We start from the raw sequence: 25,010 nt of genomic DNA, 5'->3' as shown, positions 1-25,010 counted from the left end.
AAAAGAGTAGAAACAACATGATTATGATTCAACTCTAAACATAAGTGGATTTCAAGATTTAAACATATACCAACCTGTCTTCTGTGTGTGTTGGACTGCTGCTTCCAATGACTGTGTAGTCATGATCAGAGTCTGCTCCTGGGGTGCTTGACTGGCCATTGGAGTCTGTTTTACCCTCTGAATCCTGTGATATGTTATCATCCACGTCAGTCTTGGCTTGTTCTACTTAAGATTACCAAAAAAAAAATAAAAGCATAACAAAGAAATGTAAAAAGGTTGTAAAAGAAGCTGCAGAATAATTTAACAATTTTCTACGTCACAACTTTTTTCTATGTAACTACATTATTCATCATTCACCTTTATGAGGTTCATTGTGCAGCTGCTCTTTTAATCCAGAGGGGGTCTCAGGTAGTCTTCCTCTCCCAGGTGAGGGGCTACTTGCAGGTAGCGGTGAGGCTGATCCAGAGTGGTACCCTGAGGCGTAACCCCGGCTCTCGTGGCTCTCAGCTGGGGACGACTGATAAGAAGAGCAAGGACAGGAGTGGCGAGGCTGTGGAGGTGTATGGTACCCACTGCTGGCTCCATCGCGCACATCCACCAGAGACTGGGGACCTGGATAGCCCTGGTGGGGCCCCATGACATATCTAGGTTGCTCTGGGTTCTGGCCTTGATCCAAAGGCGGATGACAGACATGAAATGCTGGCATTGTTGATTTGCACTGCCAGAGTTCTGCCTCCCTTGCCGCCTCCCATGGGTTTTCACTTTCCCACAGTGGAGGCGGCTCTCTGGATCTTTGTACCCCTGCTCCTTTGGGCCAGTGAGGGGTCTCTAACTGGTCTGGGTGCAGAGGGCTGAATGTCCTCACTGAAGCTGGCTGGTGCTCCCGTCTGCTGGAGCAATCCCGACAGGAACAACCAGACGGCACCGGAGAGCCAAAGAACATTTCCCTGTAGGGGCTTGAGGGCAGTGACTGATGGGAGTGATGAGAGGCTGGACTGTGGCTGGGATAATGGAAGAGATGAAACTCCTCCCCTGTACAGAGTCTGTTTGCTGCTGGGAGGGTGTGGCTGTGTTGATGGGTGTGTTCAGGACTGGAGTAGGGGTAGCAAGGCCTGTGGAAACACGGCAGGGGTGGGGGTGGGGGTGGACGTTCCCATGGTAACTCTGGTAAAGGGTGAGAACTATGTCGATGGCAGAGCTCCATATGAGTTGAATGAGGAGGTGGGGACATGGATTTGGACGGCAAGGCTGGCAGTGTTTGGCTTTTTGGGTGATTTTTAATGCTGTTGCACCGGCCGAGACAATGGCTGTTAGAAATGCAGGGCTCTCGCTCCCTCTCCCATCCAACATCACCACACTTTAGACTTGGTCGACCACAGCACAAATGCTCTCTCCTTTCCCCCCCAGGACTTGACAGGTCTGTGTCATCTAAAATGGCAGTCTCTCGATCTCTCTCTTTAGCTCTTGTTTTTTCCTTTGCTCCATCTTCTCCTTCTCCCTTCCCTGTTGGAGATTTTTCTCTCTCTGGTTGGTTTATTGAGTCATCAATATGATCCGAGGGAACAGAAGAACGTTTAGAGTCAGGGGTGTAGGTGAAAGGCTGGGGTGGACTTGGAGGCTGGGGCTTGACTGTTGGGCTACTTGTTAGGCATCCATTGGTTGATGTGGCAGACGCAGTTGTGCCTGGCCCACGGCGCTTCCTCACCTGGGCGTACAGGCTGCCATCCAGAGGGCCTTTTGTATGACAAATATCTAGAAGGAAGTTTGATTTGTGATGTTTGATTTTACTCTGTTGACTTAAAAATAACTGAACATCTGTATGTGCATATGTTACTCACTTTCCATGCTGTCTTGATGATGAAGGTTGAAGTTCTCATAAGAATCCCACCTGACCACAGGGTCCGATGTGTTGTAGTCCACTTTTATGGACGCATCATTTTTGCGGTATTCTCGACCTAAGAAGGCAGCAGTTTTGATATGAAGCACAGATATTCAAAGAAATATAATAGATCTGAGAATGCACCAAAGGATGCATTGACAGACAGGCAGACAGCCGATAATAATCACCTTTCATCTTTTCTGGCCCATTGGAGAAGATAAACTCGACTGTGGCATCGGGAGGGAACCTGTCATCTATAAAAAGAGGAGCATAAAGACAATGACAAAAATATCCAGACTGTTACTGATGATACGGATAAAAAGGCAGACAAAACAGTGTGGTCTGTGAAGTGGAAATACGTAAGTGGATAAATAAAGATACTTGAATAAGAAGATGTCACTCTTCGTAATGGAAATAGAGCATGAAAGTATGAAGATGTGTACCAAAAGTTAAGTTTCCTTTCTACTTTAATTCATGGCTGTACGTACTATTACTCATATATTGTATGCATGTGTCAGCTTGAAGCACTTAAAGCAATACACATGAGATTACTGCTTCTTCCGCCATGTACAAGCATTTCTGCTTCATTTTCAGTGACAATGTCATTCGATATCATTCTCAAAATACAAAGAAACACTACAATGATCGGAACAGTACGTGGTTCATGAATTATACAGCAAAATTAAGGCAACAATATATACAGTGTCTATAAACGGACCCCCCCCCCCCCCCCCCCCCCCACTGGATGTTTTACCCTTTTTTGATTGTATGAATCAATCATGTTCAAAGTATTATGGAGTTTTTAATAAAAAAAACTTACCAAAAAAACTCTTTAATGCCAAAGTAAAAACAGAAGTTTACAAAGTAATTTCAAGTAAACAAAAATATGTATGGTAAAATAAGTGACTGCATTATTATTCATCCCCTTTAAAGTGGGTGAGCTAATTAAACAAAGGTCAAGACAATTAGTGCTGGTAGTCTCACAATGAGTGAAATGAGTGCAGTGAATGTATCTTAAAGGGATATTTCGGAATTTTTTAAGTTGGGTTGTATGAGGTACTTGGCTATAGTCGTGACACTAGCCTCAGTGATTTCTGTGAAAGTTGCTGCTGTGGTTATCATGAGCTCAGAGAGCATTGTGGCTGTAGATGGGAAGATTTTATCCACATAGTTTAACGAGTTTTACGTAAAAATGGGCCAAGAAAATATGTTGGATCGCCTGTACGCTGTGTCGAAAACATACAAAGCACTTAATTTCTCCCAAAAAAACCCCCCTCCGTGTAAGGAACTAATTTACGATGCAGCTTTCGTCATTTTGTCTCCTTCCGCCTCCACGCACTAATATCCTCTGATCAGCTGTGTGGGTCTGCGGGCTTCTACAGGGATAATAACACCACACCAAGCTAAAACAAAGATAATATGAGGGATTTTGACTCGAGTGATGATGATGTGCCGTTTAACTGTGGAAATGAGAGGATATTTATATGAACTGGAGAACATCAAAGAGCATGGGTTCACATTTTCCACACCTACACCACCAGGTAACTCGAGATCTCTCCTGCTCAAAACTTTCAAATGAGGTAAAGCTAGAGGGTAAAATGAATGTGGCTGAATAGAGGAACATTCTGGAGAACAGTTTGATTGAGTCTGCAAGAGACCTACAGCTTGGGGGCAGTGTTAATTTTGGTAGCTATTTTTAATTTTAGTCTTAGTTTTAGTCTTTTAATGAAATGCATTTTAGATTTAGTCACATTTTAGTCATTTCTATCCTAGTTTTAGTCAGTTTTAGTCGACAAAAACTCAAGACATTTTAGTCTAGTTTTAGTGCATAAAAAATCCTCACATTTTAGTCTTTACTTTTAGTCCAAGCATTTATTTTCTTGCCTAAATCTGGTACCAAATCGTGGTAGTGTGTTCTGTGCATTCTGACAAACCTGGGGTCCCTGCTTTCTACAGCCAAGAGGCAGAAGATAGCTGCACTTGTTTTTTGACAGATTTACCCACAGTGGAAATATATAACAAATTTTGAATGTCCCACAAAAACTACATTACATTTTAGTCTAGTTTTGGTCATCTTGAAGAAAACTAAACTTAGTTTTTGTCAGTTTTAGTCATCACAGATCTATTTTTATTAGTCTTAGCCTAGTTTTGTCATGGAAAAAAAAGGCTGTCGACGAACATTTTTAGTCAAAGTTTTAGCCTGCGAAATTAACACTGCTTGGGAGAAGAGTTATTTTCCAGCAAGACGATGATCCGTAGCATAGAATAAAAGCTACACAGAAATGGTTTAAAGACAAAGTGTGGCCGAGTCAAAGCCCAGACCTCAGTCCAACAGAGAATTTGTGAGTGGACTTGCAAAGGGCTGTTCTTGCCTGATCCCTGTGCAACCTGACAGAGCTTGAACAGTTTTGCAAAGAAGAATGAAATAAAATTGTTGTGTCCAGATGTGCAAGCCCGATTGAGATCTATCCACACAGACGCAGTGCTGTGATTGCAGCCAAAGGTTCAGCTACTAAATACTGACTTAAAGGAGGTGAGTATCATTGCAGTCACTTATATTACAGCATATTTTTTATTGAATTGGCATTACTTTGTAGAAATCTGTTTTCACTTTGACATTAAAGAGTTTTTTGTAACAAAAAGCCAAACACCATGATTGCTGTAAAAAAAATAATAAAAGGGTTAAACATCCAAAGGTAAGTGTTTATTAAGCAGGAGGTTTTTATTTTTTTTTGTTGTTATAGTGAATAATGTGAAAGGAAATAAAGCACTAGTATTGTCTAACAAGCCTCTTAGCTGTGATTTGGTTCTCTGGTTATTGATACAAATATAAACCAAATGTCCTTCACTCTTCTCCTCTCTGTTAAGCTGTTGTGGATGTCTGAAAACAGATAATTTCTCATTTTTATTCTTCAGGAAAGTAATACATTCTGTTTTGTTATACCTGTGCATGCCATATCCAGTTCAGTCTTGCCAAACCACAGCTGGGCTCCGTGAACAGTGCAGGTGTGGTACTGAACTCTAAACACAACCTCCCTCTCTGCTGACCGACTACGCCGATGGTAACACTTCACCTGCAGGGACAGGAACAGGTGAGAGAGTGGCGTACGAATACAAACACACCTCAAATAATCATCACGTAAGTTAAAGTAAGAAAGAAACAGGCAGTATATTTTTATCTGCTTTGCTAGACAGTTCTGTTGCATTGAATCATTTGTTTCAGTAAGTTTCTCTCTAGGTCTCTAAGGAATATGAAGCCTTTTAACCGTCTCAAGGAGACATGCAAGACAGCCCAAGAAAATAATTAAGTGCGCATCTTCATAGTCTACAGAGGATTTGTAGCTTAAGTGGTTTAAAAATAATCCAGCACTTTTCAAAGGCAAAGATTCAGAAGTATATCAAAGGCAGCAGTCTAGTAAGCGGGAATAAGAGCCTCAGTCTGCTGGATTTAGGTATAAAGACAATCGAGGTTTTGCAGTGAGGGACTGTATCTTTGGATATGCATAGGGTTTATATCAAAGGAAGGTTTTCAATAAGGGAAGACGGTTCATGATAAACTTTTCCTCACCATAATGTCACCTTTTAATAACAGTGCTGGCTCCATAGTCACACACAGCTTCCTCGCCCTGGAGCTCTGGGGATCACTAGACACACAGAATATTAAAAACTAAACACCACATCATCTTAAAACATACATAAAACCAGTCCAAACATGTCTCACCTGGGTAAAAACACTGCTAAACAACACTAACCTTAACATAAGCACAGACAAGCCTACACCTAAACATAGACTGTGGTCTGGATAGACAACATCTGTCAGGAAAGAAAGAGATCTGCTTACGTGACAGTTTCTACTTACTAGACGCCTGAGGTGTAGACAAGCTGTAGAGACTGGTAGATCCTTAGGAAGGGGTAGAACCCTAAAGAATCAGAGCAAAGATAATGAGAGAAAAAACAATTAAACAAAGAACAGAATTCTTAAAAAGGCAAAGACTTCATCATTTTTCTGTTAATATTTGCATTGTTGAGGTTTTGTTCTAGGTCAAGACTGTCATGTCAGACATGACATCACCTGCTGGATGGCTCAGAATTTTCTTCAACTCAATAACTCAAAATCAGAAATAATACTTTTTAACATTCAAAACTCCACCCAGCTCATACAGTCCAATCTCAGTCCCCTCTCAGAAAACATCAGACCCACAGCCAGAAATCTTGGAATAATATTTGAGTCAGATCTCACCTTCGCCACCCATAACAGTAAAGTTGTTCAATCATGTTTTATCCACATCCGAACCCATTGCCAGAATAAAATCAATACACAGCCAGTCAGAACTTGAAAAAGCCATCCATGGCTTCATCTTCTCCAGACTTGATTATTGTAACCCTCTTCTCCCTGGTATTACTCAGAAATCTCTCTCTCGCCTACAGTTAGTCCAGAATGAAGCAGCTAGGCTTCTAAGACGGCATCACATTACCCCATTTTAACATCCTTACACTGCCTCCCCGTAAGTTTTAGAACTGATTTTAGGATTTTACTCCTCACTTTTAAAGCACTGAAGGGCCTGGCTCCAAGTTATCTAATAGAACTTTTAACCCCCTATGATCCAGGCTGGAGCCTCAGATCCTCTGGCAGGGGCCTCCTGGCCGTTCCAAGGTCGAGGCCAAAAACTAAAGGTGACAGGGCCTTCTCTGTCAGGGCTTTTGAACGACCAGCCCGAGGAGATAAGGCACTCTGAATCAGTGACATCTTTTAAACCACTTCTTAAAACTCATTTTTATAGACTTGCTTTTATGTGATGTTGTCTTCTGTCTTTTCCTGTCTCCCGTCTTTTTGTCATTTTTCTCTCTTAGATCTTCTACTTTTCCATCAAATTTAACCTTAAAGCCTCTTTGTCTGCTCTTCTTGGCTTTGTATTTTATGCTTATTGATTCTTATGTGATATCTCCACTTCTCCTACTTGGTTTTTAGAGCCCTCCTACTTTTATTGCTTTTATTGTGTCCCCCTCTTTTTACAGCTATATCGTTTTTACCACACTGTTATCATTAACATGATTAATATCTTTTACTGTCTAGAATCTTAATTTTTGTATGTTGACTTATTAATGGCTTCACATTTTAATTGTTTTTATTCTCATTCTTACCATTTCGAGTTATATTCCTTTCTGTCTCTTCAATATTTTAAATGCTCTTACATTTCTGGTCCTTAGGTCTGTTTTGATATATTTGGGTTCCTGTGTTGCCTGGACCAGTCTAGGTTATTCTGGGTTTTTATCCTTGGTCCTCTCTTTTATTATGGAATCTTACATATCTGGGTTATTATGATGACTTTCTAATCTGACATCAGTTTCATCTTTAGAATGTTCTGCTAGTCTTTTATGATGTTGGACTTACATTGCTGGCTGAGTTTTTCATGGGTTCTTCTGTTGTTGGGGTTTTGTCTTTCTTGTGGTGTTTTGCTGTTTGTGTTTGATGCTTTGTAACTGTGATTCTGCTTATTGTCAAAGCACTTTGTAAACCTCTGTTTTAAAAGGTGCTATACAAATACATTTTATTATTATTATTATTATTATTATTATTATTATTACAAATTACTCTGAAAACAGGGGTGTCCAAACTTTGTCAGAAAAATTTAGGTTGCAGGGGCCACACTGATATACCTCACCTTTAGCATATGAGAATTAGACAAACCAGTCCAATGCAGGTTAAGATATGTTAATAACTGAATAAGCTTAAGAAAAAAATAGCTGACTTCCCAGCTTCCCATTATCAGCCCCATCATTGTCAAGGATTATTGGGAATGGCTGATTAGATTCTAGGGGGGTCGCGGTCATCCTAGGCTATCACTGGTTTTACCCTGGTCAGGGTGAGAACGACGTTAAGTAGAGCAGAGATGTAAGATGCTGATGGCTCACCTCCGCATTCAGACTTAAACAACAGCAAACTGCATGAAGCTGCCAACCTCTCTAGCTGTGTTGGTGCTAGAGGATGATTAGTTAGGAGAGAAAATGAATGCTATTCATGCTACGATTTGTTGCCATAATTGCTTTTATTCATCAGGGCATCATGAATCTGTTATTTTGCGTACAAAATGTGCACCAATTGAGTTGTGGTCTCAGTTTAGCCTTGATTAAAGCATGTCACCCAATTCTTGTCAGCTGCAACCTTATCATATTTTATTTTTAGAATCCAAATGAAGTCATTCCCTGGGCCTTGGTTTGGACACCCTCCTCTTTAAACGTCTTAAAGTATTTGGCTTTTGAATCAAACTGACCTCCTCCAGCCTGGAAGTTTGGCAGTGATGGAATGAGGATCTGGTGCAGGAACAGAGGGCTGCTGTTCATTTTTATTGTACCTGACAGTAGACCTCCAAAGTAGTAGATGTACCTGGGGAAGAAAGGTGGCAACATGATGAGAGCAGTAGCACAAAGTAATGATTTTGATAAAAGGGCAGGAGGACGAAAGTCATAGACATGGGAGTGGGTCTCACCTGTTCTGAGAGGGCTGAAGTGAAGAGGAGACTTTGTCTTCACAGAACTTTCTCATTGCTAGAGTAGTGAGAGCCTGGTCTGCTCTGTAAACAAGTTAAAAAATACAGTATACGTATCAATCATGGTCAAGATAATTTGGCTTTTTTGCCATAAAAAAAAAAAAATCTTCAATATTAAATTGGAAACATTTCTATAAAGTAATGCCAATTAAATAGAAATATGTGCTATAAAATAATTGACTACAAAAATATTAAGTAGATCGACCCTTGGCTGCATTCACAGCACTGAGTCTGTGTGGTTGGGTCTGTATTAGGCTTGCACATCTGGACACTGCAATTTTTCTCTATTCTTTATGCAAAACTGCTCAAGCTCTGTCAGGTTGCACAGGGATCAGGCATGAACAGCCCTTTACAAGTACAGTCACAGGTTCTCTACTGGACTGAAGCCTGGGCTTTGACTCGGCCACTCCAGAACATTCCTCTTGTTGTCGTTAAACCATTTCTGTGTATCTTTTTGCTGTATGCTTCAGGTCATTGTCTTACTGGAAAATAAATCTTCTTCAAAGCCGTAGTTCTCTAGCAGACTGGATAAGATTGTCCTCCAGGCTTTTCCATTATTTTGTTGCATTCATTTTTACCCTCTACCTTTACAAGGTCTCCAGGGACAGCTACCCCACAGCATGATGCTGCCACCATTGTGCTTCACAGTGGGGATGGTGTGTTTGTGGTGATGTGCAGTGTTTGGTGTTCACCAAACATAGCATCTTGTCTAATGGTAAAAAACAAACAAACATAATTTTGGTCTCATCAGACCAAAGAACTCCCTTCCACTTGACCCTGGATTCTCCCACATGCCTTTTGGTGTACTCTAGTGGAGATTTAATATGTTTTTTTTCAACAATGACTTTCTCTTTGCCACTCTTCCATAAAGCTTTGACTGGTGAAGAACCTGGACAACAGCTGTTGTATGCAGAGTCACCCATCTCAGCTGCTGAAGCTTGTAACTCCTTCAGAGTAGTCATAGGTGCCTTGGTGGCCTCTCACTAGTCTACTTTTGCACGGTCACTCAGTTTGTGAAGACGGCCTGATCTTGGCAGATTTACACATGTGCCATATTCATTCCATTTCTTCATGGGGATGTTCAGCCCTTTGCAAGTCTAGTCCAGGGATGTTCAGCGCTTTGGACATTTTTTTTATCAATCCCCTGACTTAAATGTTTCCTTCACCTTTCCTCTGAGTTGCTTGAAGTGTTCTTTTGTCTTCGTGGTGTAATGGTAGCAAGGGATATTGGTAAACCAGCTACTGGACCTTCTAGACACAGGTGTCTTTACACTCGAATCTCTTGGGACACATCCATGGCACTCATCTAAACCCCAGTTTCACTAATTGTGAGACTACTAGCACCAGTTGGCATGACCTCTGTTAAATTAGGCCAGCCATTTTAAAGAAGGAAAATATATTCATGCAATTACTTATTTTACCTTACATACATATTGAAGTTGTTTTGTCTATTTTCTGGGTCAAAAAAGCCAAATGATATTGACCATGATTGATTTACTAGACCAATAAAAGGGCAAAACATCCAAGGGGGTGAATGCTTTTCATAGGCACAGATGGTAGCAAGATGTTAACTAGTATGGATAACATTAGGCTCATTTTCTCCCTCATGATGCATGCTGGCTGGTCAAGATGCAGGGATTATGATTCTCTTTATTGAAACTCTGCTTTGATGGCACTTGTTCATTTAACATGCATAACTGATCTTCATACCAATGGAGTGCCCTCTTAGATCAAACAGAAAGCAGATTACCCTGCTGATATCTTGCTGTAGTGCATGTAGGCAGCCACAATGACTCCTGTCTTCCCTTTGTTTCCCTGTCAGACAACAGATTGAAGTGATTATGACAAGGTTTTCTTTTCTATTTTACATTTTCCCAAAAAGAACAAGCATATAACTGACCCTGCAGTGGAGAACCACCACATTCAGGGGGTCAGCAGTCAGCCAGGTTTCCATGGCTTTACAAACAGCACAGATCCTGTCCAGGGGAGGGGCGTGATGATCAGGCCAGCCAAAGTCCTGCACCTAGGCAGCAAGAAATGAACATAAAAAGATATGTTTACTCAAGCTTCTCTATTAGCTTTCATATTAAAGTTGATGCAAGAAGTTTATAATCTGTGATCTTTTTTAAAATGTTTGTACCTTTGGGTTTAGCCTGGTGATGTCATGTCTTTTCTCTGATAAATTCAGTAGCTGGAAAAATCAGAAATTAGATCAATAACAATTTTTTTTAAATATTTGGAGACACACTACAACATGAGGCTTCTTTTGTTTTCAGATTGATGACTTGCCATGAACTTGTCTTGGTGCTTAGACTTCAGCATTGAGGCAACTTCCTGTATGTTCGTGCGATACCGCTGCTCCTCAAGGTCTGGCAGGAAGAAGACGGAAATGATCCTCTCTGTGATGTAGGTGAGGTCGAAGTCATAGTGATGCTCCATCACATGCTCCATCACTTTTTCCACTTCTTTACTCCTAGACAGAGAAAGGATTTATTGCTTTAGTGCCGCTGAAATTGGCCTCAGAGATCCAGAGTTTATTTCTGTAATGTTTATACGTCTTTGTAACCATTATATCATAATTTTTTTGTTGACTGATGTGCAATTCAGGCTTCTCTGTACCTCGTAAGGGAGTGTCTTTTCTTCTGTGGTGTGGATTTAGTGGAGCCGTGCTGAGAAAAAAAGAAAAAGAAATTACCCTGCAGTGCATGATCAAACTATGTATTATCAAACTACTTCCTCACAAGCCCATGCAAACACACTTACCAGGTCTGGTGATGAGGTACAGGCAGGAGTTACCTGAAAGAAATGGAAAGCACATGTTTGATGTTAAAAACAACCATATGGACAGACAACCACACTGGGAATGAAGCAGCACATGCAAAGTCATGTGTTTGGTTTAACGCTCTTGGTCTGGCTCCAGCAGCGCAGATGAACGGATGGAAGGATGAGGGGATGAAGAGGAGGGATGAAGAGCTGATGGAGAGGATAACACGTTCATTCTCACTTTCCTCTCTGCCGTCTGCAGCAGCTGGTTTGAAGAAGAGGCTGTCCACACAGATCTGCCTCTTGTGCATGATGGGTTAGCAACCCAAACACACTCTCAGACTCACACAGACTTAACAAAAACATGCATAAAAGGCAAACTTCCTCTCTGGAGGACATTTTGTTGATTTATTTATGTTCTTTTCCTTTTTTTGCCCACAGAATCTTAAGAGCTACTCAATTAAAATGATTGATGGCGTTTATGTGCCTCCTAAAGAAGCAGGAAGAAGAGAGATGGCTCAAGTTTAAGGAGGACTCTACATGTGGCGTGCAGTCCTGGTTTTCTGCTGGTGAGCCAACAACAGCTTGCAAAAACCCCAAACACACGTATACACAGAGGCAGAGAGAGGGAAGATAAGGTCACTCAACCAGCCACAAATAGACATGAACAAGTTTCTTAACATTCATCTTTTCTGGATTTATTTATTTTGAGGAAAGCAACTGGAAATGCCAAGTTAGTTTTCTCAATGTAAGTGTATCATTTTCTGGTGATTTTGAAACGAAAACAGTAGGTCTGACAGTCCAGATCACAACATGCCATGCTGCCTTTGCCGACATTACTGAGGTAAATTTAAAGCACAGTGTGTAATATTTAGCCTAGTAGCATTTTGTTTAACAAACTTGGTGAAAATTAAATGTGATATTTATAATCAGGTTGATTATTAGTGTTGAATAATTTGAACATATATGAAATAAGCCTTTTAATCATACATAGGAAGGGTCCCCTCCTTGGACTCCGCCATCTTGGATTTTTACATCTTCATGCATGTTTTTACAGTGCCACAGAAAGGACCAAATAACAGATATGGGTTTTTAAATACCACTGTTTGTCAAAGTTTCCCCTACATGTAAACATCACAGTCTAGAATTTAACTGTTAGATGTTGCCAATATTCCCATTTTTACATACTATACCTTTAACCTTATGCTTTTGCAACTCTGGAGATAAAAGATGAATAAGTAAAGATCTCAAGAAAAAAACTGAAATTTATCCCTTATATCAGGACAGCAGTTTAAAAAATGCATAGATGCATGTCCTCTCATGGCTTCTGTAATTTTGAGACTCATTTTATGATAATTTATTAACAGCCAATCTGAAATTATTTAAAAACATGGCAACAGATACACAAGAAGCCAGGAGGGAAAATGAGCTGAGAAATACAACCACTGTGTACTTCAGCTATAAACCTTGACAAGTGCCACACTCCCGACTTTTGACCTGTGAACTACCCCATGAGAGTGACTGACAGCTGAGCTGCCCTCTGACGCTGAGTGCTGCCGAGTGCTGACAGGTGTCAGACAACAGGTTACCGAGTCAGATGCCAGACAATCACAACAATTTACGGCTGGAAAAATAAACACCTTTGAGCATAATTACACTCGCTGTACCAGATTATGATCATTGTTATGGGACAAGTTTAATTAGATGTCATAATTACCAGATAGATATGAATTTAAAGGACTAACTTTGCTCCATTTTACCTCAGTGAGGGCCACTTATGTACATGAAAATGGACTGTAGGGATTTTTGATCCAAGTATTTTTTTTCCTCTTGTAGCCCTTACAAAGAGGCCTATTGTTCACTGGGTGCAGAATAGTTCAGTATCTTTCCAGGACATCATGTCAGCAACACAACATGACATGGTTAAATAATTAAGGAGCTGAGCATCAACTGAGGAACAGATTTCGTAAGGGGCTGCCACAACTCCTGCATAATGCTCCCTGTATTGCATGCTCTAGGGAAAAGACATTCATGTGCACATGTGATTTCTATCTGATTAAAAAAACCAAATCTGCAGCAGATTTGGTTTGTGCTCCCATGGCAGTCAGGAGGAGTCCAAGTCAACTGAGTCATATTGTAAAGAATTAGTGCTGTTAAAATGTTTGATTAATTTTGATTCATTAATCACAGAGGTGAAAAATGCATTTAAAAAATGTATTTTGATTAATCACACTGATGCCATCACACAACTGTCTTAAGCAGCTGTATACTTTGATCGGAACACATGTAGAAAAAAAAATGCTCTCAATTTTTATAATTTTATGAATAAAATAATATTCTACAGATTAACACCATCCTAGATTGACCAGTAACTTCTCTGTTTCAAAAGCTAGTAGAAAATTTTGATGCCATTGAAAAGCATGTGCGTTCTGATTGTTTTGTCACTTTTATCTTTAAAACTGCCAGCAATGCAATCATTCTCAAATCACTGACATATGCAATTAATTGTGATTAATCAATCACAAAGCCTATAACTGATAAGTTAAATGTTTAATAGACTGGCAGCACTATAAGGAAACAGCAGTATATACCTAGAAGGTGATAATGAAACATATTGAGAATGCTGAATGAGTAAAACTTTTCAAATGAACCCTTTTTCAATTGTGTGAGCTATTTTTTTAGTTGAACTATACATTTCAAAGAGATGAGCAAAATAACTGAAATAGTTTTTCTAGGATCATCAAATGATTGAAACTGATCTTTTTTAAGCACGATTAATCACAGTTTTTCTGTAGTTGATTGCAATTAATCTCCCTATTGTGAATTTTCATTATTTTACATCTAAAACTGTTTTTGTTTCATTCTTGATTTTTGTACTGTCTTAGACTAAGGGAAGTTGACTTCCTGTTTGGATATGGACCTGCTTTTATTATGACAGAAAATAGAGAACCCCAAGTAGATCAGCGAATACGACATGAACTTAATGTTGGGGGGGAAATGAAGTTGTTACGGACTGAAAAGGAAAGTGAGAGAATGAGATTAATCAGGACTAAAAAAGGAATGCACTAAGTACAGAACTTACTAAATTGCAATAAATTCAGTAATGCTGGCTGCTCTATTTTTTTTCTTAATATCTGTTAAGACTTTACATCACTGGTTCCCATCCTAGGGTCTAAGACCCCCAAAGGGGGGGTGCCACAGATCTCAGGGGGCCATGAGGTTTTGTCTGCCGTCAAAATTAGATTAGCATATATGCTGACCCTCTGATTCTGAGATTGTTGTATCTCAGAATCAGAATTGTTGTATAGGGCAAGAGGAATCGCAGGTCAGCCCTGAGTTTTGCAGTTCTAACCAAGCTATCCTGTCTTCTTAGCCCTAATAGAGGCTTCTCTAGTGAGCCTGAAACTTGGGTGACTTTCTGGGTTTTTTAAAAATATATCCATACCAGGAACTATGAATGTCTTTTTTTCCATTTTAAATCAATTTTTTCTATCTTTTCTGCTGCTAGTGGCCAATGCTGTCCACCAAATAGTCTGTTTTGCATCCCACAGTGCACTGTGACTGGGCTGTGACAACCAATGGCAGGCTGTTCCATCGTCATGTCATACCTTGTCAAACTGTGCTTGCCATCCTAGAAGAGAAGGCGGGAATAGCTCAAAATGGAAAAAATAAAGAAGGCAGAGAGCCTGTGATGTGTCCTGCTGTGTCACTGCAAACAGGACTACTTTGAATAATGGCTCAAATAAAGCTAACACAAAGAAGCAGGAGGACTTTTTTGTAAATGTGTGAATATTTTGAAAGATCCTTTTTAGCTTTTGAATGATTATTGCTTAGTTTTTGGTCCCCAAGAGGTGGGAGAACAAGTTTGTGCAAAAGTCTTAGTCATTATTGTTTTATTGTGTGTCACATAAAAATCTTTGAGTTTTACTTTCGGTTTGTTTTTTCTTTTGTCTTAATAGGAGCATAACTTTTTCACAAATTTAACTGACATTACTGCAGCACACACAGACTTAAAGCCCTGGTTGTCTTCTGGGGTCTTTAGAGGTTGACTGTGCACCACAGGGTTGATATTTTACAAGCTTTTAGAGACAGTAAGTCCAGGTGAGACAAAATGGTTAAAAATAGCTTAGGACTTAGAGGGTTAACTAATATCATGGCAAAAGTTAACTTCAATAGTCTAGACAAATGTCTTTTGGTATGATAAACACCTTTTTCTCAGGGTTTTTCCATGAAACAATTCAAATAATGTTGATTTCTGACAGCAGTCTTTAACTTTTTTATTTGAGTGGGACTTGGAGTGAGTTGGCTTTTCTTAAGTACAAGTACGGGGGCTCCAGGGAAAAAGGTGAGGAACCACTGCCGATCATGTAAAAGTGTCTTTTTTTTTTCCTTCTTCCTTCCTTCTCTCTTAGACGGACAGCAGTTTAGAGAGCTTGATATGAAAAGAGGAAAGAAATACAGACTGACATGTGATCTAGGGAGGAATGAGCAAAGGGAAAAGTGTTAAAGGGCATGTTGTAATTGGTTACTGCATGGCTGAGAAAATACCTCTTAATATGCTGTTGCTAAAATGATGCCATGATCATGTGGTTATTGTCACACAGCTCTCAGAAACTCTCACACTAACTCTCTGTTTTATTTATTTATTTTTATATCCATGATCATGATGTGATATCTGTTATATCCACATCTTGACCAGAGTCAATCAGTTCTTTTCACATTCCACAACAGGAAGCATTTTTAGTCCTCTGTACTGCATAAATGTACAAAGCTACATCATAAACATGTTACAAAACCTGCAGTAGGAAATGAAAGAACACAGAGATTCAGCCATAGGGAAGAACTTGTCTCTTAATAGGCTTAATAACTGTGGTTAGGGGGATAAAGTGGTCGGCTCCAGGAAGGAACAGACGGAGACAGACACAACATACTCATGTATAACAATACATTAACAAAAAACATACAAACACAACTATACACACACCAAAAAAGAAGACAAAAGTTAAACTTAAAGACAGGGAGCACCATCATGCAGCATGAAGGCAAAAGAAAGGACACCCGAGTCAACAGGAAACATTTTGCAACAGGATGTCAGTGCTGGTCAACCCTGGTTCACATGTACACAAGCACATGCAAAATACACAACACACACGCACACACATGCATAGTGTAAACACGTGTCTTTGGTGGCTCTACCAGCCTCAGGCTCTTCATTAATTCATGTGGACTGTATGCTGGAGCCACAGGGAACAGAGCCATCTGGTTCAGTTTGTCTTGTTCATCAGCTAGCATTTACTGAGGTGCCAATGACAGCACTCAACGACGCCCTCAGGGACTCACTCACTGTTAGACCACTGGGTGCCTGGGATCTTTTCTTTAATGGTTCACTTTACCTTGTTTATCAAGTAAAATCTTAATACATTCATCAAGTGGAAAATACTCCAGAGTTGCAACGTGTTACATGTGATGTTTTGTAGCTTTTCTAATATGCTGATTCACTTCCTGTTTACAGTTAGATAAAAAAGATACATTTGTGATGTCTACAGGAGTAATATAAAACTACTGCCAACAAACTATCCGTTTAGCATAAAGACTGTAATCAGGGACACAGAGCTAGTCTGGCTCTGACCTAAAAAGGAATTAATAATATACTATTGCTTGAAAGGGCTTGTAGGGGGAATACTTTGCTGAAAGAGCCAAGAGCTGGTTTCTCATCCATTTTGATTTTGTTAAGGATGTGTGTTGTTCATAATAATGGCTGACCTGACTGATGGATTGGCAAAGTATATCTGTTTGTCAGAAGGCTTCGGTTTGGCTTGACTGAAAGTTAGGTAAAGACAGTAAATTCCAATATAACAACCACCATCAGCATTCATCAACAATCTCCAGTGGGTATCACTGAGGCATACTGAGAAACAGAGGGGACCAAGCACTGACCCTTGGGGCATCCCTGTTGATAAGCCATGTTGTTTGGACACACCTCCCCTCCATGATACTCTGATAGGGCTTTTCTACTATGACTTTTGGCTGCGCTGATCCAAACTGAGTTGTGCTAATCTACTTTTCCATCATCAGTTTGGCTATGCCAGGCCTTGCCTAAAACGGTCCTCACAGACATCACAGTGGTTGTCAACATTTGGGGACGCTGTGCAGAAAACAACGCTTACTGAAGCTAAATGTCATCAACTTAAAATGCTGCAGATCATATGTTGTGTAAAAGCATATCTTCTGCTGCGCTGGGCTGCCGTCCCAAGTCAAATCAAAATAGAGTCAAGCTGCTCAATGTAATCGAAATGTCCATGAAAGATCTCCTGTTGAGGTAAGACTGAAGGACAGACCCTGAGATACCATGTGCAAAGAGTGTGGAGAGGTGTGGTTTTGGTGGACATCAAAGGTCTCCAGTGGGTGATGTCACTGAGGCTTCATCCATGAGTATATCTATGGTGTGAATCTCATTTATGGGCATGGCCTTAAGTATAGATCAGGGGTGACCAAACATTTTCCAGTGAGGGCCACATACAGAAATATATAAGGATGTCGGAGCCACTTTAATATTCACAATGTGAGGTTTATAAAAGTTTGTAAAACCAAAAAATGTAGGTAATGATATGCTTAGTGGCTGAGTATGCCTGAATGGTTAGTTCAGTCAGGAGACACATTAGTTATGACTGTAAATATTCTATTATTTGCAGTTATTGCTTAGCACTTATTGCTGTCATTTATATATTTAGTGATGTGGCAGTTCCGGGATCCCCCTGCCCTTCCATGAGCCTACATGGAAAGTATCAAGCAGGAACAACACACATTCCTCCCAGTGAGGAAAGCCTAAGGCAAGGAGAGAAGCAGCAAAAACTCCAGAGCAGCAGGCATCAGGGACAACAGAATGACCTCGATTAAGTCAGAAGCAGGATCAGGGAGGAGCAGGGGTGGAGGAGGGTTGCAAGAGCACCTTGCAGAGAGCGCGTCAGAACGTGGCCAGGAAAGAGCAGTTTAAATAAGGCAGCATGAGAGCGATTGGTCAATAGCGTGCTTAGAGCTGATGAGGGCTTGCATTACATCAGATGATCTGGGCAGAGCTTGACTCCATGGCCTACCTGAACTAACGCTAAGTGCTTGATTTAATGGCTGACAAGGCAAATAAACAATAATTTCCAGGTTTTTTGGATGACATTCAGATTTCAGCGGGCCCTGTTTGGCTCAGTTTAGTCACAAAAACATCAATAAATTCTTCATGTTGAGATGTCTGTTTACAGAATTAGCATGGTAGCACATGGTTGTGCTGAAACTATGAAGAACAGTACAGTCAGGCACAAGCTTCATGTTCAAATGTGGATCATATTTCATTTTATTCTTAGCTGCGTTCCAATCAAAATTGGACCGGGGGCCCTATTTAGCCCCAGGCCATAGTTTGGGCACTCCTGGTATTGATGTTGTAGTAATCAGACAGTCCAAAGTCTAAAAATAATGGAGAAGACGGTAAACAACCCTTGGAATTCATGATAAGACAAAACTAGCAAAATGAAAACTGAACAACTTCACTGACTGGTCATTGAGGCAACAATTTGTGAGGGTGGGCTTAAACTAGGCAGTCCATACCTTTTGGAGCACATTTGACCCCAAAGTCCAGTTTGTTTGACTAGTGGGAGTGCAATTTCTTGTGCTTTGGCATGATGCAAGTACACAAGCATGGGTGCACAATGTGGCTGTTACATATAATCAATACATACAAATATTTTAAACAATGGCAGAGTGTTAAAATGCCGTACACGACCATAACAGCTCAAAGAAACAAGCTGAGCAATGTTGCTGGTTGTTATGTTATACCATGGATCTGTGCTCAGGCCTGGTTGATTCTAGATCAATGTTGGTGCAGGCCAGAAGGAAAATGAGGGAGGACAATCACGCTTCAGCAAGGTAGGGCATTTAGCCCTGGTGTTGGTGCACCCTGAGTCTGGAAGAAGCGTTGGCTACGTTTGAAACCTCAGAAAAGAGTAAAACAAGAAATAGCATGCCATGTTTCAAGTTTCCTCCTGGCACCAAAACTTATTTGCTATGATGTAAAAAAAAAAAAAAAAAAAAAAAAAAACACCTTAAAATAATGCTAGTATTTGGCAGAGCTTGGTTATCTTTGCGTTTTGCCTTTTATACGAACCAGCTGCTTGCTCCATCCTCTAGATGTGAGAGGATAACTCAGCTCATCCTGGACTTGAGTTTATTGCACATTTTCTCCACTTTCTCACGTATATGTCCAATCTGATTAAACTGCAGATTTGACAGATTAATCAGCATTAATCAACATCCAAACTTCTTTCTAATTTCCTTGCTGTGAATCCTCTGCACGACAGATTAACATGGCGTGAATCTCCAAAGTTTTTACTGCCACATCGTGAATCATCACTCCTTTTCCAGGGAGAGGAAATCCAACATCGAGCACTGCCAGCACGGAGCAGCTGAGTCAGTTTGAGGGAAGCTGGAGATACATGTGAGTATTTGAGACACAGGCGTCAGCGCACCATCCAGGAGGAGCGAGCTTCATTCTGACAGGCACCTCAGATCTGACATCACACTCTTGAGAGGGAGAAGTGAGTAAGCCTTCCTGTTAGAAATGGGAAAATCAAAATAACCAGCGCTTATTCCAAGTTCCACAGCCTTGCAGAATGACACTGAAGCCCAAAAAGCTAAATAAAACTCAGCAGTGCTTTTTTTTGAGCAGTCTGTTAACTTTTCTCCAAAGCTACCAGAGGGCAAATTTAGGAGTGGCTGCGATTTAGGAGGCTTAACATGAAAGTACGGCATTCCTTCTTTCTTCTCCCATTATCACTCTGCTTTTTTTCCGCTTTTCTCTCATCTTTGATCCCTCTTTTTTATGCATTTCCTCCACCCTGCTGTATCCCAGTCCTCCTGCAGCCTCACACACTCTTTCTTTATCTTCTCTCTGTGCCCGGGGACAGGATAAACACCATCATCCCTGCTGTGAGATACAAATATGTCCTCCCCCTCTAAATAAACAACATCAGATGACAAAGGACACCTCGATAAGCATCACACATAGCTGGGGCAAGCCGCTGCAACTGGAGAAGAAGGGAACAAGAGGAGGCTCAGAAGAGGGCTCACAGCAAAATTAGAAAAAAAAAAACCTGTCCAGAGAGCAGAGATACAGACGGAGCTTAGAGGGGTGAAAAAGGGAATCGTGAAGAAGGAAAAGTGAGAGTGAGGGCTATATGTGAGAGAGATGTCAACAGCTGAACATGCTGACCACTGACACAGAGCAGAGAGATTTCATGGAGCTATTTTGATAGAGCTCCTTATTTTAGACTGCACGCCCTCAGAATTAGAACACTTAAAGGTTCAGTTTGTCGATTAGTCCGTCAATCATCCCACAAGTCCACTTGGCTGTCCTGGCAGCAGCAGCAGGAACAACATTGTAGAGATGGAGATTTTGCTACAGCTGTGTCAAAATGCATTTATATTTTGTCTTTGTTGCTTTAGCTACACATTTGACACCAAATAATCACAAAATAACTTCAATGCATCAGCCAGGCTATGACTTTCAAGTCAAATGGCACCTTATGCTCAAGTAGTTTCAAAGACATTCTCCTAATCCCACCAAAATAAGAGCAAATTCCTGGAATAGTAAACAAGGCTTTCAGTGCACTTATCACCTGGCTTATGCTCTCAGGAAATTAAAAGCATTGGGTAAACACAAACACTCTGTTTGCATGCATGCCTACGTGTGTGTGCTTTGTAATATTTCATTAAAACAGAAAAGCAATAAATTAACTGATCATTTTCATTTACATTCAGTTAGGGTGGTTAAAATTAGCAGTCACAGTGTGACGCCCATATGTCAATAGCTTAATCAAGTTACACACATAAAAGGACTCTGTTCATATCAGTGTCTTCAACTGTTATCCTGCTGCATTCTCTCTGTGCGCTGATACAGCTTTCTCTACCATCTCAATGACAAAGGGCGACACGCAGAGCTACTACAAGGCAACATGTCTCCTGTGGTGAGATACTACCAACAGGACAGAGTGAAACTTCTTGAGAAGCAAGAACCTGGAAAGCCAAATCAAAAACAAAGGTAAAAGGAGCAAAATGCTTGTTCATAACCAGAAAAAAAAGCTTTGCATGTAGCTTTCTGTTTAAGCTCCACTGCTACTAATCAGTGCAAATGGACTGCGCAATAATGTAAATCAATTACTCATTACACAAGCACAGAGCCCATCAGATTATCATAATTTCTATACCAATTCATAAATCAGCATGAGACTTTAGCAGAACAGCTGGTGTGTATGAGCAGACAGTGTCACCATCTGTATTTCACTACACAGCATTAGTATCCATCAGATAATGTGAGGACAGCTGACAGGGGGTTACACACGGCTATTTATCTCCGTCGGGAGCCCTTTGGTAGTAGAAAATTATCTGAACACGTTATGCAACACAAACATGTATGAATGTTATAGCAGAACCATACAGTGTAAAATAAAATTTTCAACCTTGCAGTATCTGTACACTGCACAAGTTATTAAAAGTTGTGCATGCAGATAAATACATGCAGATTGATGCAAGCACTTGCAAAGTCACACAGAGAAACACAAAAGTGAAGTAGAGTGACACATGCCCACAAACATGCTCATGCAGTCCTCCCCTCAAACTAGCATGTAAAGAAGCATATGGCACAGGAAATAAGTATAGCGTCTATATTCTACCAACCTGCACACACAGTCAACTAACTCATTAAAAAGTAAATCTTATACGTTCACTCTCAAGTATTAAAAATTAAAGTCTCTGTATTTTTTTATAGGTCACAGCAGGGGTCTCTTCATTTTCTGCACTTGCCTTAATCACAGTCAATGAAATCCTCTTTCTTGGCAAAGCAGGGGCGCTCTGACTTACAGCTTTAATGGAATAATATGCACAATCACATGCTGCATTATCAGAGCAAACACTCTGAAGAGGCTAGAGGCTTGTTAGACCGCTCCTCTGTGCAGAGACAGACACACAAAGTAGATGAAAGTGTCTATTTATGAGTAAACCCAAGCCAGTACAAAGTAAATACAGAGAAGAGTGTTTTTACCTCTCAACAAGCAGCTTCAGTGTTCCCCTCTGACTCCGAACAGTCCTGTCTGTAGAGTGGGATACACAAACCTCCCCTCTCTGCCTCTCATACAAGCTCTCTCTCTCCCTCTCCCTCTCCCTCTCTCCAGCTCCCTCCCTCCCTCTCTCATCATAACACACACTGTCTCACTGTGCCAGCAGCACATGCAGCACAGCTTTCCCTCCTCTTGCTCTGCCTCTGTCGTATGCACTGAGACTGTAAAGCACGTCACCGTGCGAGCACTTTCCCTTTAGCACGTGCGCTCACATACACATCATTGAGTCGGTGCAACACATGCAGACAGCGGGCAGCCCTGCAGAGGCACAGCAAGCTGATGTGCAGTGACCAGAGAGAGATAGGACAGGAGGCAGAATAAAGAGGCAGCATGACAAAGAGAAAGAACTAAGGGGATTTAAAATATACAATATAATGCATATCTTAAAACAGATCTGTCCAGGAGGTGCCTTTATAATTGCACATTGTATTGTGGCTAATATTTTTGCATTTAATCTAAATATGTATAACTGTATCTACCTTGCTTTTGTATTTTTACATGTATAATGTGTCTTTAGCTTGACCTTGAGTGCCCACATTTCAGAATGATGATAAAACCTCCTTAAATTATTAAATCCTTAACAGAGATTTGCATTTACTAATTTAATAAAGTAATGTTTTGTTTTCCTGTATTTGGCTATATTATTAGCGTTCCCTTGCCTAATCTCTTTACATAAATATCTCTGCCTGAAAGGCACACAGCACATTTGTAAAAGTGTACACAATGTACAAACAACAAAATACCCCTTATTTCATTTAAAACTCAGTCATCTAATTTCTCATTTTACATTTCTTGTTTTCTTGCTATTATTTGATGTAATTAATCGATTAAAGCTCCTGTTAGGAACTTTTTTGTTGAGTTTGTTGCTCCTGTGGACAAAGTGTACCCTTTGCTTCACTGTTGATGTGCGTTAAGTGTTTGGTTTCTTCAACAAAAGAACTTACTGAGGTATCAATTGTTGCCGTATCACTCTCTCTGAGTCTTGTCTGTAAAAATGTAAATAAAGTCTATGTTTCCAACTTGCTGTTTATCTCCTTGTCTGACTCATATGATATGTGGTGCCTGTAGAAATGGGTAAATGGAAAATAGTTATGAATAGCACTTTTCTAGCCAGCTACTCAAAGCACTTTGTGCACAGAAGGTCACACTTACACATTCTCACACTGATGGCGAAAGCGTCTATGTTGCCACCAATATCAGCTATTTCCATTCTTACCTATTTCCATGCCACTGATGCAGCAGTCAGAGCAATTTAGTGTCATATGTCTTGCCCAAGAACACTGACTGTTGGAGCTGGGTATCATACCCATGACCCCGGTTTGCAAGAGAACCAAACAAACCAAACTAAATCACAGCCACTCCACTCTTAATTTATGCCCAACATTGTGTTTGCTATCCATCCTGTGAACAATACATTGTCTGGTATTGACTGCTCTTATAAGTGCATCTCAAAAAATTTAAATATCATGCAAAAGTTTATTTTTTCCTGTGATTTAGGGGAAAACAGGGTTGGTTGTCACATGGGTAGGTTGTCACACTCATTATATCTTTCCAATAGAGGACACTGTCTCTGGAAATTTCCATTTTTGTTTGCTAGCTAACTAGTTGTTAGATGGTTGTTAGCCTTGATGCGAGCAGGAAATTCCAGTTGGGGTTAGTCGTCCCATTCTTTTTGTGATTGGTTGTCACATGATAGTGAAAGCTTGTAGTGCTCATGTTTCTTGCTCATTTTGGGCTAAGAAGCACAGGTATTTGTCAACTTGTAAATTAAAGTCTGAATTTAGTTCTGCTGTCTTGCCTTCTTTTTAAGATTTTTCCCATTGAAATAACATTGTGACAAAAAAACCATAGTGTGTGCCAACCATCACTATATTGGGGTTGGTTGTCAGAATATGCCAGTGTCTTTGATTGTTAATTACCTCTTTGTTAAGATGAGTTGGAAAAAAGGAATACACATTTCAAGGCAACACCTTAAGCTTGAAAGTTATAATATAATGACTATTGACAGATGTTTGGTTGAATTCACACAAGGATGAACAGTGTGACGTCTAACCCCGTTCTCCCCTATTTCAGAAAATAACTACTTCAGAAAGTTTCCATACATTCCATACTCATGTTATACAAAGTAAAATATTTTAAGACTTTTTTTGTTTAAATCTTGATGAGTAAGGCTTACAGCTTACTAAAATTAAAAATCCACTATCTCAAAATATCAAAATATTGTGGAAAAGTCCAGAAGACAATCATTGACACCATTCAGAAGGAGGATAAGCCACGTAAGGTCATGGCTAAAAGGGCAGGCTGTTCTCAGAGTGCTGTATCAAAGCATATTCAACGAAAGCTGACAGGAGGGGAAAAGTGTGATAAGGAAAGGAGCAAAAGAAACAGAGATGAGCTCAGCCTTCAGAGGATTGCCGAACAAATCGGATTCGAGAACTTAGGGGAGCTTCACAAGGAGTGGACTGAGGCTGAGACTGAGTCAGTGGATCAAAAGCCACCACACACAGACGGGACATTAGATGGGCTACAAGTGATGTGTTCCTAGTGTCAAGCCAATCCTTAACTACAGACAACATCATAAGTGTAACTGCATAAGGAGAAAAAAGAACTGGAAGATGTGGTCCAAAGTCCTGTTTTCAGATGAAAGCAAATTTTGCATTT

The 25,010-nt window shown here is 40.3% G+C and overlaps 1 protein-coding gene across 6 annotated transcripts in view; it reads right to left on the bottom strand.

Annotated features, from left to right (window-relative positions):
• Positions 1-25,010, bottom strand: part of LOC121506479 (tensin-2-like) — a 50,336-nt gene that overhangs the window by 7,829 nt on the left and 17,497 nt on the right. For 2 of the 6 annotated variants that reach the window (XM_041782315.1, XM_041782331.1), the window contains exons 4-18: positions 11,191-11,223; positions 11,047-11,096; positions 10,717-10,900; positions 10,568-10,618; positions 10,328-10,450; positions 10,178-10,242; positions 8,368-8,451; positions 8,152-8,264; positions 5,739-5,799; positions 5,448-5,523; positions 4,824-4,953; positions 2,068-2,133; positions 1,839-1,955; positions 358-1,752; positions 75-225 (exon numbers count right to left, since the gene is read on the bottom strand). In XM_041782315.1, the coding sequence (XP_041638249.1) occupies positions 75-225; positions 358-1,752; positions 1,839-1,955; positions 2,068-2,133; positions 4,824-4,953; positions 5,448-5,523; positions 5,739-5,799; positions 8,152-8,264; positions 8,368-8,451; positions 10,178-10,242; positions 10,328-10,450; positions 10,568-10,618; positions 10,717-10,900; positions 11,047-11,096; positions 11,191-11,223 (2,699 nt within the window). Of the gene's footprint in view, positions 1-74; positions 226-357; positions 1,753-1,838; positions 1,956-2,067; positions 2,134-4,823; positions 4,954-5,447; positions 5,524-5,738; positions 5,800-8,151; positions 8,265-8,367; positions 8,452-10,177; positions 10,243-10,327; positions 10,451-10,567; positions 10,619-10,716; positions 10,901-11,046; positions 11,097-11,190; positions 11,224-19,014; positions 19,236-19,342; positions 19,787-22,273; positions 22,308-25,010 lie in introns of those variants that run through there. The other 4 variants (XM_041782344.1, XM_041782351.1, XM_041782338.1 and 1 more) reach the window with 4 other exon arrangements.

This window comes from Cheilinus undulatus, linkage group 3 (assembly GCF_018320785.1).
Source record: "Cheilinus undulatus linkage group 3, ASM1832078v1, whole genome shotgun sequence".
Lineage (NCBI taxonomy): Eukaryota > Metazoa > Chordata > Actinopteri > Labriformes > Labridae > Cheilinus > Cheilinus undulatus.
This window is presented reverse-complemented; position numbering and strand designations above follow the sequence as displayed.